Source organism: Rattus norvegicus, chromosome 16 (assembly GCF_036323735.1).
Source record: "Rattus norvegicus strain BN/NHsdMcwi chromosome 16, GRCr8, whole genome shotgun sequence".
In the NCBI taxonomy this organism is placed as follows: Eukaryota; Metazoa; Chordata; class Mammalia; order Rodentia; family Muridae; genus Rattus; species Rattus norvegicus.
Window position 1 is genome coordinate 14,255,514 of NC_086034.1, and position 12,223 is coordinate 14,267,736.

General features: G+C 38.8%; 1 protein-coding gene across 9 annotated transcripts in view; it reads right to left on the minus strand.

Moving 5' to 3' along the window:
• Positions 1–1,026: 1,026 nt before the first annotated feature.
• The window catches only part of Nrg3 (neuregulin 3), a 1,117,568-nt gene continuing 1,106,371 nt past the window's right edge, over positions 1,027–12,223 (minus strand). For 3 of the 9 annotated variants that reach the window (XM_039095029.2, XM_039095028.2, XM_017600398.3), the window contains 3 exons: positions 9,107–9,280; positions 3,377–3,448; positions 1,027–3,143 (listed from right to left, as the gene is read on the minus strand). In XM_039095029.2, coding sequence (XP_038950957.1) covers positions 2,636–3,143; positions 3,377–3,448; positions 9,107–9,280 — 754 coding nt within the window. In that variant the 3' untranslated portion in view covers positions 1,027–2,635. The remainder of the gene's footprint in view (positions 3,144–3,376; positions 3,449–9,106; positions 9,281–12,223) is intronic. The other 6 variants (XM_063275921.1, XM_039095033.2, XM_039095031.2 and 3 more) reach the window with 3 other exon arrangements.

Consider the following 12,223-nt stretch of genomic DNA (forward strand, 5'->3'; position numbering starts at 1 on the left):
TCTTTGCAGGAGTACTTCCTGTAACTACCACGAATAGCTATTTCTGTGGAAGATTCTGACTTGAGTATTCAGAAAATACCAATAACTGTAAACTTTCTGTCACATGGTCATTGAATTTGCCTGATCCTTGTTATTTTCAGCATGTGGTGGGAAGACTTGTAGCATAATCAAATGATATACAGTTTTTATTAAAGTAATATGCTATATCGGGATAAGTTATATTGATCTTACTGTGTTTTTGTTTATTTATTTATTTATTTATTTATTTTTGTAAAATCACTTCCTCAGAGTACCTGTTCTCCTAGAGAATGGAATCTTTAGATTAATGATATTTAATGTTTTAAGGATAAAGGAATGAAAGAGAGTGAGAAAGAGAGAGAGAAAGGGAAAGAAAGAAAGAAGGGAAGAAAGAAAGAAAGAAGGAAAGAAAGATGAAACAAGAAAAAACAAAGAAACAACAAAATAACAAATAAAAACAAAAGCCAATACAATCCCAAAAAGTTGACTTCAAAACACCAGTGTGGCTTCTGGTATTTGATAGCTTAAATAACAACATAATGGTTCAGTAGATGTTCAATTTTCAGGATTTTATACACCTACAAAAACCTTCTAAGATTTTCATAAATAGCAAATGTTTTCAAATAAAACTAAGTTGAAAAAGAGGATAATAAAAATTCACAATGTTGGAAGATGCGAACAATCTTACTGCTCTACTCAAAGCAATCAAACTCTAGGAGTTACAAATAATGCCATGCAACTTTGTCAGATACAATGTAGGTTTTCATCAAAAGTGTTTTCAATATCCAAGACCTCAGTTTCCTATTGAACCTTTTTGATCAGTTTTTTAAAGCTTTTTCTATTCCCTAGATGGTATTCTATCTCATATCAATGAATGTTCACAGATAATAATTTGCAGTATATTTAACACAAACTTACCTCAAAAACGAATAGTATGTTTTCTCTGCTTGAGAGAGAAACCAATGAAATTTTTAAATAAACTTTCCCCAAACTACAGTAAAAGCAATCTTTTATGTACTTTCAAATACTGTGCCTTTTTATTTTAAACAGTGTAAACATAACAACACCACCAATAATTGGATAGAGACTGGGTATGTGAACACTAGTTTCCTTGAATGCCCCACGAAAAGAAGGGAAAATAAAACAGACACGTCTTCAGGAGAGGTTTCAGTTCACCTTAGCAGTGGTAAAAATATTGCTTTATTCCAAATGAACATACAACACAATTTGTTGCTTGGGGGCATTGCTTGTGAACTGAATAGTCTGGGATTTGTGATTTTCAACAATTTATTCCTTCCATGTTAACCACAGAAGCCAGTGCTTCTGTCTACACGGAGCAGACTTGCTGTAAATTAGCAATGAGGATGACGAGAAATAAAATAGTCAACTGTCAATTTGATGATTGGCTTGTGCCAATAATTTAAGTTAAATGATTCAAAATAAACACATCCTCCATTAATTTGCTTTGTGATGCTGATTTCCACCAGCCAAAGGCTATCCTTTTAAATATTATTCACATCAGAAAATGGTCTAAACATTGTCAAGAGTTTTGTAAGACCCCACCATGCAAGTTACCTTGGTTCAAGAACTCGCTAACCAAATTTACATTTAATGGAAAATTTAAAGTGAAAAGATCTAAAGGGGGAAATCTCTTCTGAATATTAGCTTCCCTGATGTTTCAGAACAAATTTTAGCAAGCTTTAATACACACACACACACACATGCACACACATACGTACAGGGAACACATGTGCATATAGCATATGTGCTTGGGTGAGCAAGGCCACAACACTTGCGCCCTCACACCTGTGCACACAGGTGCGCGCGCGCGCGAGCACACACACACACACACACACACACACACACACACACACACACACAGAGGTGCCCTTTCAGAGCTTCTAAACACTCTCCGAGTAAAACATTTCTATTAGCATGATTTTAGTAACACGACGCTGTCATTTTGTCTCTTTTCCTACAATAATTTCACACCTCCCTCTGAGATTCTGTGCTTTCAATTACAGAGAAAAATGGCACATGAGAGTAGCTAGTTTTGCCCGGATTACTCCTATTTTCTGTCTTCCCTCCTGCTCATGTTTTCTTGCCATTCTTTGAAAATCAAATACAAAGCACTACATTCCTTGACATGACGTAGCCTGTAGAGAGAGCATTGATGAAGAGAAATTTAGGGGTTGGAACTCAAGAGTCAAATGGCCAGGACTATCTGTTTAACTGGCACATATGCCCTTGGAATAAACTTCATCTCTTTGACACTAGGAGAACACCAGTTTCTTTTTTATATAGACACTGGCAGTATGGGACCAAAGGTTGGAATTTGCCAAATCTTCCAAGAGCCAAAGAGGACAGTGTAAGGACTAACTGAAATTGGATTCAGAATTCTCCCCTAAAGCTTTAGTGGTAAGCTTTATCACTCCTGAAACGCTTCTTTCCCTTTAAAAAAATATTTTGTTAAAAAACACTATGATATGAGGGCGGCAGACTATTTGGTTTCTTCTAAGTAGATGCTCTTAAATTAATGCATATAAATAATTTGTATTTAATTTCCTCTCCTTCCTGTTAAGCAAAGCATAGAATGCACAGATCCCTACATCTCCAGTCACTTGGTTAGCACAGAGTCTCTTTGAATTTCATTTCTTAAGACAAATTGTGCCTCTCGTTCTGATTTGGCCGTGGGACTCAGAGGGAGAAAGGCTGTGTTTTCGCTCGCACTATCCTCAGTTTCCATGCTGGCCAGTTCGTAGTCTTCTGACCGTCTGGCATCAGTCAGAATCCGGATCTGTTCCTGCACGGTCTCTAGTAATATTTTCACTTCTTGCTGTTCTTCTAGAAGACAATCGCTGACTGGAATACTCGCATTGACAATGTCAGCAGAGTAGGAGTTTTTGCACCATTTAATGCTTTTGACGTCAGAAATCCCTGGCATTTGCATGCAGGTTTCTTCTAGACCCACCGACGGGATGATGGGCACCGAATTGGCCCTTGGGGATAAATAACCCACCAGGTCCTTTTGATCCAAGCTATTAAAATAGGGGTTTGTCTCTCTTGAAGGCAGTTGCATATTTATTGATGCATTTTGTTGGGTTCTTAAACCATTGGATGCATACCTGAAATAAAAGGAACAGAGTCATATCGCAGTTCCCACAGTGCCACTGAGAACAATACCATCCAAAAATCACTTTGCACATGCACCATCTCACTGACTTCTCACAGCAACCCCATTAGACGGATACTACAGTCCCACGGACAGTAACTTGAAATTCAGATCAGTGAAGTGACTTGCTCAAGGTCACACAGAAAAATAAGTGACATACTGAGACTCAAACCCAGATCTTCTTACTTTAAGTCCAGGGGTCTTTCAACACACCACAGCTGTATAGGCAGGTGGGATATAGTCTTCCTGACCTCTATCCTAGAATACAAAGTAAATGGGTGTTGAGCATGTCAGTGTGGCCTTTTCCATTGTGACAAACAGGACACGACCATGGCATCACTTCACTCATAGCTTAGCCACCCTCTCAGCTCTGGGTCTGCCTCATAGACTCATGTGGTCACCATTAAGAGGGGTCATCAGGAAGCTCATGTTTGACCATTAACGTATTGTAGTCCTCAAAGCTTCTGTTTTACACATGGAATGTGAACCTGATGGCTTGTTGGCATTTTGCTCCGGAGAAATCGCCTTGCTGACCCACTGCTGAACTGGAGGACAAACACAGGCACAGCCAATCCCTTGGCCTGCCTAGTGGGAGAATGAAGTGTCCTGCTAACCCAGTAGTATTTTGGTGTCCCAACAGGGTAGTGGTGTACAGCAATGGCTTATCACAACATCAGTGTGCAAATCTGAGTTTTGAACTGCTCAGATTGCTGATTCTCTTCCTGTGATGTTTTCAGTCCCAGGAAAGAAACATGTATAAGACAGACTTCATGGAAAGGGCTTTGGGAGCCAGCCCTTGCTGGGAGTTTATTCTGTTTCTAGTAAGTCATTCCTAAATACTAAAGTTAACATGTAAGCATATGCTTTTTCTGTTATTTTTTTTTTCCGGAGCTGGGGATCAAACCCAGGGCCTTGCGCTTGCTAGGCAAGCGCTCTACCACTGAGCTAAATCCCCAACCCAAGCATATGCTAAACAACTAATTTCCAGGGAATAGATTTAATTCCCTGGGTTTGTATTGTAATGTAAATAACTGTTTCTCCACATGTAAAGAATAGTTGCATGAAAAAAGAAGTCTCTTCTGTGAGGTCACAATGGGATGTTTCATCAGAATTAGTAAAGAGGGCTGGGTAGTAGTCATGTCTTTTCTCTGTGCATCTACAATAGAATTGGTCACCAATAATTCCTGATCTAATGAACACAAAACGAATGATTATATTCCAAAGGAAAGGAGTCTTTTTTTAGTGTTTTAATTAATATCAGACATAACCGCTAACATTTATACAGTGACTTCAAACACTACTTTCACCACCAATTAACTCATGTTTTTTAGTTTATTATTCTTAAATGATAAATGACTAGATAATTCCAAGGGGCATTCATATGACCTGTCCCAAGATACATCTTTACGTGACAGAAGGAAGATTTTGGAATTGTTCTTCCGCCACTATAAAATTGTCACTGTAAAATTCAGAAGCAGCTAATGAAGGGCCATCCTGAGGTAAACTAGACTATAACATCTTTTGGGGTTCTTAATTTTATACAGTCATGCATAAGAAAATTCTTTGTGGGATCTTTTTCCTATTCCTTGTATGACAGAAAATCAAATTCTAAAGGTCTAATCCATGAGCCAATCTCAATAAAAGGAAGGAGCAAGCCTTGGGCCCATTTGTTTAGTTGTTGCCGCCATATTTCAGGAATGCATGAATATACAGAAAATATGCCTTTCGTATGTTTACACATAGAAGCAAGCTAAGAAATGTGGCTGGAATAGCACTGTATCTACATCAATGTCATTAGGGTAGATCTATAAGTAGAATCTAGTAAGCAGTAACGTTGTACTGAAACCAGTAGAGTCTTACAGATGGATAAATTCTATTTGTAAAATGTTGAATACCTTAAATGATGTTTATAACTCACTGCCACAGTGACTCACCAACATGGCATGACTAAGCAACAAAGACTATTAGTGCCAAAGTTCAAATATCCACCTCTTTAACCTGATTCTGAATTAAGGACTTAGATGGAAGAGAGGAATTGAAGTTAACTAACCTGTGTCATTTCCATAACCAGCTACTGGACACATTCACAGCAATAAGGAAAATCTAAACTCTTGCTATAGCATGATGGTGGGTTTTAAAGAATGACAGTTTTCCAAGGTTGATTTAATTCTGAATACAACATGGTTGCAATCACCAATGTTTTTATATGATTTGAATTCTAAGATAATGGGAGTTTTGCTTGAATTCTCGAAATCCTTAAAACATATAGGGGCTGGTGATAGAAATCAGTGGAAGTGCAATCTTTGTATAATACAGGCCTGTGCTCAACATAAGAAAACAAAAACATAATCTCTCATACTACATGGTACTTGGGGGATGGTGGTGTTGTAAAATTTAACTGAAACAACTTGAACTATATTGTTTTGTAGTGGACTTTTCTCCCGCTTGATTAGATAATATAGACAAGAAGCCAATCACTGGGCGAAGAGGAGGTGGGCCTTCCAGGTACCAGAGAGGAAAAATGGAAAGGAGTAGGAGGGGACTTCCTTTTGGATGATGGGAGCAAGGCAGACAAGATATAGGCTGGGGGATTGATTGTTCTAGAGGCAGGACCTGGTGGATCCTACCACCAGAAGATTTCTAACATAGAATAGTTGTTAAATTTAGGATGATAGGTTCCACACCCAGTGAATGTGTTATCTGTTGATTCTAAACTAAGATTGTCTGGTGTTTTCTATTTAGTGACAATTCATCTGACCTCCAGGGAAAGGTAACCATGGTGGAGTGTGTGAGAGTGTGCCCCCAGCTAGTGGTGGAAATTTGGGATTGCTTATCCATTTGGCAGCACCCAGCCGCTGGAGTTAGATGAATGTGAGGGAATGTGAGGCAAGTGAACCATGAGAAATTGGGTGGACACTGCATGGGGTTCACCATGGAGGTGGTAAGACTACCCTGGCCAGACAGTAGCCAGCTATAGCATAGGTTGTCTTTTAAATAGTACATGCAACATTCTGGTGCTATATTCTTCTACCAGAGGCACATTGTAACCCTCAGTTCCTTCCTGGGGTTCCCCTGAGGGGTCTCAGCTTTGATATTTCAGGAAAAGTCTATATAGAATCTAAATTTCTAGATAGAATTGTAACATAGAAGCTATTCAGAATTCTGTATCCCTGGAATTTCAACAACTCTTAGTTTGATAGTAAAATCACTCACTGACAATATTAGTTTGGACTGTACTCCCTGTCACTCCTCAGGAAAAAAAAATCAGAAGCCCTAATTATGATTTTATTTTTCCTTTGACCATGTGAGCCAAGAAGAGGTGCAATTGTTAGTGTCTGTTTAACTTGTTGGAAGTCATGGGCTATGGACTTTCTTTCTCTAGTTGACACTTTTGTTGCTGTTATTGTTTGTTTGTGATTTGAGACAGAATTTCTTTGTATAGTCTTGGGACTTACTCCATAGACCATGATGACCTGGAACTCAGAGATGTACCTGCTTCTGTCTCTGGAGTACTGGAATTAGAAGTGTACACTACTACCACCAGTCTAGTTGCCTCTTAAGACACAATCTTTGAGGTGTGCAGTAGTGCAGAGAACTGACCCTACAATTAACTATTCTATATTACATAAACAGCCACTGGGTGTTTTCAGCACATCCCTTTCCTGATTTTGTACTTGATTTTGTCAGAAAACTAAGAAACACCCTCACATTTTCTCATGGGTCTCCATGAGAAATTCACAGTGCCACTCTGAAATGGGCATTTAAACTTTCCTATCCTCACTCCATTCACCAATAACAGCTTCAAAGAATATCAAAAATAAGGTGCAATAGGTTTTAGATGAAGTGGAAACTAAGTATGTTTTGGTTCATGACTACACTGAGGATGCTAATCTGACTTTTCTGAATCTATTCCTTTTTATTAGCCTATAATCCGTCAGTTAATTGGTTTACCATGCAGTTCAGCGCTTTGGGCATTATTACCAGAGCTGGCTCCAGTCAGAGAAAAGGATCCTCAGCTTGCATCTAACCCGCTCTAAGAGCTGCTGTGCTAGAATAGGTGGTGGGGTCATGCTCAGCACAATTTCCAACCCAGGAGAGAAGCCTTATACATGAGGCCTATTTAACAGAGAACAACCACATGCTTGGTAAACAGGACCAGATGGCTGATGGCTCTTGCAAATTCATTTACTCTCCTTTCAGGCTTAGGGCAGATTTGAAGAATGTTAACTGGGAAATTCTATTACCAACCCCATTTGCAGTCCCAGGAGAGAGTCTGTCCCCCAGGAGTGGAAAATAGCTGTTTTTAAGAACTGACATGAGATTGGTCCCTAAGACTTACTGTGCTAAAGCCAGAGTGACTTATAGAGTCAACATTTAACAACACTGGGTACATATGACACGGAGAAAAAGCATGTGGCCAGTCAGCTAGAGACTACTGCCAAGCTAGTAGTGACTGAGCCAATACAAAGTTACAAGCATGTAGGCCCAGGAGGGAAAAGACAAGGCAGAAAATGAAAACCCGTAGCCCTGCAAGGTCTGTGAATTTGTGATTCAAACTAGAACCCACCACAGGCTCTGAGAATCCTTACATCAGGAACATGGTGCATGAGAGCCAGAATAGTAGTTAGGAGGGGAGGAAAAAACCACAGAACAAGGTGGGTTTTCTAGATACCTGTGTTAATATTCACCGTATGGAAGGACAGGCTGTGTATATGTATGCAGTCCTATGAAATAGGGTCAGTATGTGTATGGGCTAAATGGGAATCCCCTTTTCAAACTAAGACCAAGCAAAATGTCTGCCACTTCATTTAGGTTACACACTTTGGACGACTTAGCAGTTCTATATCTTTGCATCCTCTATCCTAAGTATCTTTTTTTTTTTTTATAAAGAAACCCATGTGAAGTTTAATCAAATAGGGCAACAGTTCATCTATCCCATTTCTAGAAGAAAAAAGAAACGTAAAGGTTATGAGTTGTACATCCTACCTGCTACGGTCTCAAGATAAAAACAAGCAATATGAAATAAGCAACTTACAAAAAAATAAAAAATAAAAAATAAAAAAACTGCACAGAAACCCAGCCTGGCTCCTTCAGAAAGTCAGCTTCTAAGTTATACAACTAGAACCTGATTCTGGAAACAGCTAGAGTAAATCTAGAATCTTGACATTAATGCTAGCAGTATGAGAATCACTATGACAAACATTGTTTCTGTGAATACAAAACTTAAATAAAAGCTTAAGGACATTTCTTTGATCTGACCCATAGCCTTTGGTCACATGAAGCTTATGTTCAGATGACGAAGTTTTCTGAAGTTGACACAAGTTGTAAGGGACAGAGACCAAACTTTAATTATAAGCTACCCATAAACGCTTGAGTGGCTTACACAAAGAGCATAGTTGTGACTAGACCCATATTGCAATCTACTATCTACATCTTGAGCTCTATCTGTGCTGGTGCCTCCTAGAAGCCACAGTGCTTTTGTTCTGTATGCAATAGCTATGGCATCCAAAATCCCTTTTACCTCCATACCTCATACCTCCATAGCATTAATAATAAAGACACCTGAGTTGTGAAATTTTCTCTGTTGTTCTGCTTTTAATATTTACCTAATTCCCAGAATTGAGAATACTGGGTAGAAGTAGATACCTCATTTATGTTAGAGGTTAGTTTTTAGGGTTTTGTCCATATTACTGGTGAGGTAGTTAAATTTCTAACTTACTGATAAAAGGATACTTCAGTTTTTCCAAGCTTCACAGAAAGCTTCATCTTATTTTTTTTTAAGCACAGTACAAGGTAGGTTTTCTAGACACCCATTCTAATATTCACCATAGAGAAAGACAGGCTGTTTATATATGTATGCAGGCATATAAAAACTTAGTGTCAGACTCCATTTAAGTCCCTTGCTGTAAGACCTACCCTTGGCAAGGTATCGTATCCTGGTCTGGAATTCTTGATTCTTCAAGTTGTTGATATGCTGGTCCTACAATACCACCCAGTCGACTTCGGGGTGAGGGTGGTGTCCTTCTGAAAGTATTCCTATGCAACATCCCACTCCTTTGTCCTGGGCTGCCACAAGAAGAAATACTTCTGCTGGGTTGGAAAACAAAAAACAAAACCAACAAACCAAAGAGATAATAAAAACTTCTAAGAAGTGTTCAAATGTCTCAGACATTCAATTCATATCACATGTCTTTAAAGTTCTATGCTATCAGTGTCAAATATATACTCAGATAAAATTAGAAGTTGATTAATTCATTTATTGTTGGAGGTACTGAGAGACAATTCACTGTGTTCCTAGTCTTCTAGCTAACAAAGAAGTAGGTTTAAGGAAGTCTCATGATCCCACTTCTCCTCTACCCTGATTTCCCAAGCCACAGTAGCTGTTTTTCTAATTGGCATGAAAATGCCCTCATTAGGCAGTGATGAGAACGGAATGTAGGAAGCCCAGAGGGGATTTATGGAGAAATTTCCATTTCTCAGTGATAGGATAAACAGACCTTACTTTAATTGGCATTCTTTCTTTCACATAGGTGTTAAATTCTCAGTTTACTGTCCCAGATTTTCATCAGTCTCAAGAAACTAGTTTTGCATTTGCGTTTGCTTTTCAAAAGCTCCTGGTTCAACTTTATTGGGTGTATGCATCTAAATATCTCTGATGACTGAATATTTGTAGAGGCCATCAACGGCAAAAGGTGTATGTGACCTATACAAAGTAAACCCTTGTACACAGGCTGTTTTAAAGGAACCAGTTTCTGTGAAGATAAATCAGCAAGTTGACTGGAATATTCCTTATCAACTCCCTTCCCCACGTTACTGAGTTGCCTGTGTTCAAATGTATGTGTTCCTTGAGATGTCACGTTATGTGGTTCAAATGGTGCTTCCGTGAGCATATAGTGAGCTAAAACTTGTATGCTACACTTTTATTGTCTAAAATTATCAGTGCAATTATGGGATGAAAATACTCATGCCTCAATAGTGCACCCATAGGGGACAGCTTCCTAATACAATCTTACCCCATTACTGTACTATTTGGAATTTGTCACTGTTTCCATAAATAACTATTATTCTAAGTTTATAAGTATAAAACTTATTCAGTAAATATGTGAGATAAAGAATTACTATGTTGGTCTGGCTAACCTGAAACTTGTTACATAGACCAGACTGGACTTGAATTCACAGAGATCCACCTCTGCCTCCTGAATGCTGGGATGAAAGGCGTGCACTACCCCCAGGGCAAATATTTGCAAATAATTTAATTGAGAGTTTGAGAAAATGAGACTTGAGTGGGAAAATCCATTTTTCCAGCTCTGTTAAGGTGGCAGGTGGACACTAAATTCTCTATTTTGTTCAGCTACCAGATCATGTCATGTTACTTTTGTTAGCTATGTATCTGCTGTAGAGTTCCCAAAACACTGAGCAATGTGTTCCTCGTATTTAATCTCTAAGCCAATGTCTTTGAGGAGCTCTCTAACAGTGACTGTTTCCTTCCTTTCCATGTCTGTCTAACCTTAGGAAACAGAACCTAGATTTTTAAGGACTCTGTCACTAGAGTAAACTGCTCATGTTTCTCTGCTACCAGATGATAGTTGTGTCAGAGTCCTGGAGGAAATAAAACCCACTTTAACTTGGACCAATTGAGAAGACTATAAGTGGCATGGCCAGTGGCCATTACTTGAAAGGAAACAAGGTGAAGCCACACAGACATTGATGCACTTCAGGCCACTAACTATAGGAAGCCATTACTTTAAAGGAGAGGGGACATTTTTCAGAATAGAGACAGTGCCAGAAGGACCAAGTCAGGGATCAGGCTCTATAGTCGCAGAAGACCAGAATGAGACAGAAATGAGGCAGGGGCTGGAATGACTATGACCTCCTTGTTGTAGCCCTTTCATCCCTTACCAGCACCTCGTTCTAATATGCGAGAAGCCAGAGAACAGGGGAGTCTGAATCTCACCTGGTACATAAGGCTTTCCATAGAAAGTGACTTGAGTGTGGGGGTAGGAGGGAAGTGGCCAAAGCAAAATGTCAGCATAACTCTCCTCAAGAATTTTTGCAGATTGCACCAGAGAAGAAAGCATTCAAATGCACTAAATCTCTTGTGTGAGGGGAACATGTAAGGTGCACAACACCATGTGTTCTACCAGTTGTTGTACCATAAGTGGCAGTGCAAATGCTCCTCTGTGGTGTTGGATTCTCTGGGCATCTGACACTGTTGATAGCCTATATTGATACCATTGTAAACAAGTTAGATTGCCAAGATATAGTACAAGCAAAAAAAAAAATGACATGCCTCAATAGATTTTTTTCAATGAGTAGGTTTTCCACTAAACATTAGAAATAATGGTTTTGTATTAATAGCTTTGTTTCATATTAAGGCATCCAAGGGAGTCATGAATTTAGTGCAGAACAAAAAATTAATTATTCATGGCTTTCTGAACTGTCAAAACAAGGTCTATCAGTATGACGTAGTGGCCCATCTTCAAAAGCAGTTGTAGCCCTATAGATCAATCAGTGATTCAAGCCTTCTAACCCAGGGACATTCAGGAAGTTATGAAGCAGGTAGAAAGAAATATAAATCAGTAAACAGGTTATCAATCATGAAACGGTTTAGTCTATTGCATGTTTTACAAAGCAAAAGCAATGATGTATTAAACTGTAATTTACAGTTCTAAAGGTACTTTATAAATCAACCCTGGCCAATTTATCAGCACATAGCCTTCAGAACTGCAATGTCATTGAGTCAAAAAGAAACAAACAAACAAACAAACAACAACAATCTGGAAGTCCCTTTAAAGATACCACCATTTAATCCTGGAGCTCTAGAAACAAAGCTCATAGTTAATGGTGGGAAACTGACAAAAAAAAAATGTACCTGGCACAGTAGCGCTGTACTTTCACCATAGCAGAAGCCACCACTTAAAAATCACAAATTCAACATATTTTAGCCATAATGCGCTTAAGAGCAATAGAATACTATTCTAAATGACAGAGTAGATAACTACAGTAGCATATTTTAGAATAAACTGGGGAAAA